The sequence below is a fragment of the Palaemon carinicauda genome, chromosome 14 (genome assembly GCF_036898095.1).
Source record: "Palaemon carinicauda isolate YSFRI2023 chromosome 14, ASM3689809v2, whole genome shotgun sequence".
Taxonomy (NCBI): domain Eukaryota; kingdom Metazoa; phylum Arthropoda; class Malacostraca; order Decapoda; family Palaemonidae; genus Palaemon; species Palaemon carinicauda.
This window is the reverse complement of record NC_090738.1, coordinates 102,958,605-102,966,348: the sequence shown is the minus strand read 5'-3', so window position 1 is coordinate 102,966,348 and position 7,744 is coordinate 102,958,605. Positions and strand designations below refer to the sequence as shown.

The following is a 7,744-nucleotide window of genomic DNA, read 5'->3' as shown; positions in this document are numbered from 1 at the left end:
CCTTTGACGCCAACGAAGTTTCGTTCTTAGGGCACCGCATCACTCCTGAAGGAGTCCATCCCCTCCTTGAGAAGGTAGCAGCCGTTCAAAACTTCCCCACGCCCTCGACCGTCAAAGCACTGCAGGAATTTTTGGGCATGATCAACAATTATCACCGTTTTCTGCAGCCATTACCGCCACTCTTGCTCCCCTCTATGCCTCCCTCAAGGGCAAGACAAAAGACCTGAAGTGGGGCCCCTTCAAGATGCGCCCATCTGCAACGCAAAGAATGCCGTATCAACCGCTGCTGCTCTCACTTTTCCAGTTCCCCATGCCCCTCTCCCTGTGTCGAATGTTCGACTCAACAGAATCAGTTCTGCTGTTAGTAGTCGTCTGATGACGTCACATGAAAGGTCTCCATTATTTTATTTCTTGTTCTTGATTTCCAGTATATTTAATATTTGAAATATAGATTTATTTCATTATTGGAGTTTGTTATTATTGTAACAATATAAGGATGTTCTTATTTCATTAAAATTATCAAGGTTTCCTTGAAAACATGTTCTTTTGTTGGAAGTTGTGTTCGGACATCGGAGTTCTGATTCGACTTCAACATTAATTGTATAGAGAATAACTGGTTATTTTAGATATTAATAATCCAGTTATTGTATCATTCTATTGTTATTAATTATCTTTTCCATCTAGAAATGTCCCCCCTGTTAACTACCTTACGTCCAAGTATTTATTTCATAATTGTATAAAACATACGAACATTGGCTTAAGGGTTAAGGTATGGCAGAAAATACGAACATTAGCTTAAGGGTTAAGGTATGGAAAAAATCCCGACAATTTTTTCGTCTTATTACAAACGTGCCCGAGAGAACATCTCGACTTATTTGGCACCTGTTGTCGCCGGGTTTTTAGCAGTGAATACACTCCGAGTTTATTATATTATCGTTAGGGGATGGATGAGTATATGTGAGGGGCCTGTTGATATAGTCATCTATTCCAGTTGATAGCAAGCATAGTGTCCTCATCTGAGGATAGTTACATACCTCTAGTTGTGATGTCTTACATGCTCTAGAGGCCATTTATTTATTTCACAGTAGTGTGTTTTACGCTATATGGTGCGGTATTGTTGCCGAGCATTCAATATCATGTATGATCGTTTGATCTTGTGTTAGGTTAAACTAACCCACATTCTATGTCTTAGTAATGCATAGTTCATGTTAGTAGTCTAATAGGTTAGGCCTAGGAGTGTGGTTGTTAGACTAATACCCGTGCGACTATTATCGGCCCTAAGGGGGGCCACGGTAGGTTACCATCAATATTTTCATTTGCTGACCCATTGCAGTTCTTATATAAGACTAATATGTGAATTAAGTATATATTTATAGTATCAAGCTAATCAACCTTTCATTTTCAAAGTAACCTACAATTAATTCTCCATTTCATTACACTGTTATGTATTGCTTTGATTTTCCCTTTCAGGACTGTAATGGGTGGGATTTCTTTCTATTTTGTCAATATGTAATATATGCCAAATTTATATAAGTTTGATTTGCATGATGCTTTGTGGTATGTTTTGTTGTTTCAGGAGCGATTACTTAACTGGGTTTTTTCCTGAAGGATAATTGCGGATATATTTACTCCCATTATGACATGTGAAAATTATTCGATTGATCTTCTCAGCATTGTGAGGTATGTGAAAGAGACACTTGTTGATTTGCCTCACCCCCATTTACTAGTTGCCTAATGGAAATGTTATACTCCATCTTATCCGAGTAACATTAATTCTTTTTATTTTATTGTGTAGTTGAATTATCCAACTTTCCTCCACAGTAAGATTAAAAATGGTCCTTCGAACCGGATAATATAGCTGGTTCCTTAACGTTTTTTGCAACCCTTTCTATTATTGGCAATCATCATGTCACTTTCACATACTTCAATATTATATATATATATTTTTTCTTTGAATTTGTGATTAACCTAACCTAATTCTGGTTAGATATTTCTTATATGTTATTGTGCAAAAGTTGCTATAGATATAACAATGGAGGCTGAATACAGGTCACTGACCAGTTTGCGTGGTCATATCACGCGAGGTCTAAATTATATGACCGATGCCCTAACCAGTGATGCAGGAGTTCGCTATTTAGAACTTCAAAGTGCTTCTTTAGAGAAAAAGTGGAACAGTTACGAATCTCGATGGGACATATTTGTTGATAAATATATTGATGAAAGTGGTCATGATGAGAGGGAGGCTAGACATATTGACCTCCAAGATAAATATCATGAAATTCAACTTAAGCTGTCATTGTATATGAAACAATTTTCCCCAATCTCTCAAAGTAATCCGCATGGTAGTACTAATTCTATGATTAAGGTAAAGTTGCCTGAAACAAAATGGAAAGAGTTTTCAGGAGACCCTCTAGACTGGACTAGATTTTGGAATCAATTTAGTACAACTATTCATTTAAAGAAAGACATAGATGATGTTACTAAATATGTATATCTAACCCAATGTATTAAGGGCAATGCTCAAAAGCTACTTGCAGGTTTTAAGGGTGAAGCTTCTGATTATGGTGATGCCATTAAGGCGCTAACTGAAATGTATGGGGATCCAAAGAAGATAAGGCGAACTTTACTTAGGTCTTTGATTAATTTAGGGAAGCCTAAATATGTTAGAAGTGAAATATTTGATTTTAAGGTTGATTTGGAGAACTTGCTCATGCAAATAGGTCATGATTCTGAGATTGATGTGTCGTCAAATGAGATGATATTGAGGGAACTTATTGTGTTAAAACTACCAAAAGAGGTAGAAGATTTTATGTTTGGTCTTTATAAAACCATGTACTTTAGTGTAAGTCAGATAAAGGAAGGTCTTCAACACTTATTAAATTTTATGGAACAAGAAAATAAAGGGAGTGCTAATAAGGGAACACCAGAAGTCAATAAAATTCGTTTCCAGTCACCAGCAAAACCTTCATCTCCATTTAAGGGTTCAAATACTGTAGGTACTTACACTACACTTAGTAATTATTCTTGCATATATTGTAAGGGAAAACATAGACCCTTTGACTGTACGATTTATAGCTCTCTAAATGCTAGGAGGGAAAGGTTGAAGGTATTGAATCGATGTATTAAATGTACTAAGGTACATCAGTCAACTGAGTGTGCCACCATTCTTAATATGTGTCCTCATTGTAGAAGAGGAAAACATCATTCGTTCCTTTGTATTAGTTCTCCAGGTTCAGTTGGTACTCCAAATATTGGTAAGTCCACAGTAACTAGTAAGGATATTAACAGTGATAAATTGAATGGTGACCCTATAACAACGAATCAAGTGATGTCTATAATTAATAAACAGTCTTCTCATCAAAACTATAGTGTAGCTCTTCCTACTGCAATGGTAACTGTTAGATCAGAAGATGGTCAGTTAATCTCAGTCAGGTGCCTCTTTGATAGTGGAAGTCAACGTTCCTTCATTCATAAAGATTTGGCCAATAAGTTAAGCCTCAGAACAGTTTCTACTGTAAATATGATTTTGAATAGTTTTGATGGTATGGGTGATTCCAGGGATTATGAGATTGTTAACCCTGTAGTTTCTTTGGGAAGTAGGAAAAAGAGAGTAACATTGGTTGTTGTGAAGGATATGCCTGAACCGATAATAACTCCTGGCCTTTGTGACATGATGAGAGATCTTGATAAGATAGGTTATCATCTTGCAGATAGAGATATAAAATCAGATAAAATTAACAATATAAAAATGCTTATAGGTGCAGATTTCCTGGGAAATTATTTATCAGGTATGAGACAAGTGAATAATGTAGATTTACTTGAATCTCCAGGTGGCTATTTAATTTATGGCCTCATTCCACATAGAGGTACGGATCATATTCATTGTAATAGTGCCCTTGTTGCTAGAGTGAGTGTCGAGTTAGGAGAAAATGCTCCATTGTTGGTTGATCCTCGCACAATAAGCTCTGCCGTGGTTGATGATACTCTTCCTGTGCATAAATTGTGGGATCTTGATGTAGTTGGAATCATTCCTTCACAAGTTTCGCCAAGTGATGTAGAAACTATTTCAAAATATGAAACTACTGTTTTGCATAGAAATGGAAGATACTGGGTGGAATTACCATTCAAGCATAATCATCCTTTTCTCCCAACTAATTATAATGTAGCATTAGGTCAAATGTATAATCAACTAAAAAGGTTCCAGCATCAACCAGATCATTTGAAATGTTATGATAACATAATCAAGGAACAATTAAAGTTGGATTTTATTGAGGAGGTTGAAAATCCTGTAATAAGTCCTAACACCCACTATCTTCCACATCATGCAGTCAGAAAGAACTCCTCCACTACACCCCTTAGAGTGGTGTATAATTGTAGTGCAAAGCCAAGTAAATCCTCTGCATCATTGAATGATTGTCTCATGACCGGTCCGTCATTAACGGAGAAATTATTTGATTTGTTAGTCAGGTTTAGAATGAATAAATTTGCCTGCATAGCTGATATTGAGAAGGCCTTTCTGCAGATTGGATTGCAACAGCATCACAGAGATTTTACTAGATTTTTGTGGTTAGAAGATCCATTTGACAAAAATAGTAGAGTAAAAACATATAGGTTTAAATCGGTTCTCTTTGGTGCTACTTGCAGCCCTTTTTTATTGCAGATGACCTTGCAGTATCATTTTCAAAGATCACATTCACCCTATTCAGGTGTTCTATTATCTAGTTTTTATGTGGATAATTTTCAGCACAATGCTGATAATGAACAGCAGTTGGTGGAATTATATGATGTGGCCAATGCTGAAATGATTAAGGCTGGAATGAATCTGAGACAATGGAACAGTAATTCAAAATTACTTAAGGATCATATAAGCCAGAGTACAGAGGAGTCATTGGAATTTCCACTTGTGGACAAAATATTAGGTTTGAATTGGGAACTTTCAAGTGATTCATTATTTGTAAATCTGTGTAAATTTGAAACATTACAGTATGTTACGAAGAGACAATTACTGTCTCTTGTATCTTCTTGTTTTGACCCTTTGGGTATGTGTGTGCCTATTTTGATTAAAGGGAAGATATTAATTCAAGAAGCATGGAAAGAAAATATTGGTTGGGATGTAAAATTACCACCCTCATTTCTTGACAGATGGAATACTTTGGCTTGTGAATTATCAGAGCTCCCAACCTTCAAATTTCCTAGATGTATCTGTTGGATGGGAGACTCTTATAGACTTCATGTTTTTGTAGATGCCAGTACTACTGCCTATGGTGCAGTTTGTTATCTCAGTAATAACAATCAATCTAATTTTGTAGCTAGCAAGGCCAGAGTAACCCCACTGAAAACTCGTACTATACCTCAGTTAGAAATAACGGCATTACAGCTAGGTACTCAATTTGCATGCTGTATCAGAGACCTTTTTCATCATTTCTTTATTGAAGAAGTCATAATTTGGTCAGACTCAGAAGTTGCTCTCCAATGGCTTAAAAATAATAAATGTAAAATTACCTACGTTCAAAATAGAGTAGCTCAAATAAAGGAAATAGGATCCTCTTTCAAGTTTTTATATGTATCCACCAAAGAGAACCCTGCAGATCTCCTAACAAGGGGTATTAGTATTACTCAGTTTCGTAAGTCTCGTTTATGGACCCATGGACCTTCATGGTTATCCTGTCCTGAAAAATGGCCTGAACAGAGATTTTTAGTAATGATTTGTGAAATTGTTTCAGAGATTGTTCCTGAAGTGCCTATTCCAGAACCTATTTTTTATTATAGTAACTACTCATCGCTTAGGAAGTTGTTGAATGTTACTAGAATTGTTTATAATTTCATTATGTGTGTTAAATCTGGTATTAGATTAGTCGATCCTCTTGTGTATTGGATCAGATATGTTCAAGATACACATTATCCCAGAATTTGTGCCTTCCTTAGGAAGGAATTGAACGGTCTTGAGCAGGATAAACTGCAATTTATTAAAGATATAGGTCTTTACTATGATGAGTCTACTGGTCTCATTCATAGTCGTGGTAGACTACACCATTCTAATTTAGACCAGAGTACCAAATTTCCTATCTTAATACCTTCCAAGAGTCATTTAGCTAATCTCTTAATTGGTTTTGCTCATGAAAAATGTCTGCATGGTGGAGTTAAAGAAACTTTGTCCTATCTTCGCAGACAATATTGGATACCAAAGGTGATATCAACCATTAAGAAGTTCTTAAGACATTGTGTAAATTGTAAGAGAGTTGAAGGTAGGAGATTTGATTACCCTGGTCCTCCTCCACTTCCAGCTGTAAGAGTTCAATTTACGCGGCCATTTTTTCATACTGGCATTGATTTTTCAGGTCCCATTACCATAACCAAAACTGAAGATGGTAAACCTCATAAATATTATATAGTACTTTTTACATGTACTGCATCAAGACTAGTTCATTTAGAGTTAGCATGTAACATGAGTGCATTAACGTTCATTAATATTTTTAGACGATTTTGTGCTATCTATTCTGCCCCTGTCACTGTGATTTCTGACAATGGTAGTAATTTCTTGGCCAGTGCCAAATTTTTTGATCAATTGTTGATGCAAAGAGATGTAAAGGAATATATGGCTGTTAATCATATACAATGGAGGTTCATTGCACCCCGTGCTCCTTGGCAGGGGGGATTCTATGAACGCCTCATTGGACTAACCAAGTCCTGTTTAAAAAAAGGTGCTGTTCAAGAAAAGAGTTAATGCAGATGAATTAGAAACTGTGTTGAAGGAAATTCAGTGTAAATTGAATAATCGTCCCTTAACTTACATAGATGCAGAAACTCCCATCGAACCTCCTGCCCCAATTCATTTATGGTGTGGTAGGATCATAAATCCTATGCCATCAGTAGAGCTAGATAGTCAAGAAGATCCAAACTTTTTGGATCATAGCGAATTCAATAAACGTTACAGCCAAGTGTCTGTTATTCTTAACCACTTTGAAAATATGTGGAGAAATGGATACTTAACTGCATTACGTGAGAAACATTACGGTGGCTCACAAGCATGTCAGGATAAAGCTCCACTTGTAGGGGACGTAGTTATTGTTGAACGGCCAGGTCCGCAACATGAGTGGCCTTTAGGTCGTATTGTTAAATTGTATCCAGATAAAGAAAACATCATAAGAGTAGTGGATGTTCTGTACAATGGATCTATAAGTAAGCGTACCATAGACAAATTGGTTCCTTTGGAAATCCACTCGCCACTTATAAACTCCACAATAGTGCAGGGTGAAGAATCACAACCTAACGTTAGTGGTGAAACCAAACAGATTCATGGAGATAGTGTGAGTGAAGTGCGTCCTTTAAGGAAAGCAGCTTTAAAAGCTGCCAAGCTCCGTCAATATCTTATTGATAATGATCAAATTTAAAGTTTTGAATTTATTTTGCTTGTTGGGAGTGTGTGTCGAATGTTCGACTCAACAGAATCAGTTCTGCTGTTAGTAGTCGTCTGATGACGTCACATGAAAGGTCTCCATTATTTTATTTCTTGTTCTTGATTTCCAGTATATTTAATATTTGAAATATAGATTTATTTCATTATTGGAGTTTGTTATTATTGTAACAATATAAGGATGTTCTTATTTCATTAAAATTATCAAGGTTTCCTTGAAAACATGTTCTTTTGTTGGAAGTTGTGTTCGGACATCGGAGTTCTGATTCGACTTCAACATTAATTGTATAGAGAATAACTGGTTATTTTAGATATTAATAATCCAGTTAT

The 7,744-nt window shown here is 36.1% G+C and overlaps 1 protein-coding gene across 1 annotated transcript; it reads left to right on the top strand.

The window, feature by feature from the left end:
• Positions 1–2,032: 2,032 nt before the first annotated feature.
• On the top strand, positions 2,033–7,391 carry LOC137652908 (uncharacterized). The gene is made up of 2 exons (XM_068386304.1): positions 2,033–6,286; positions 6,702–7,391. The coding sequence occupies exons 1-2, from the start codon at positions 2,033–2,035 to the stop codon at positions 7,389–7,391; spliced, it is 4,944 nt and encodes a 1,647-aa protein (XP_068242405.1).
• The last annotated feature ends 353 nt before the right edge of the window (positions 7,392–7,744 follow it).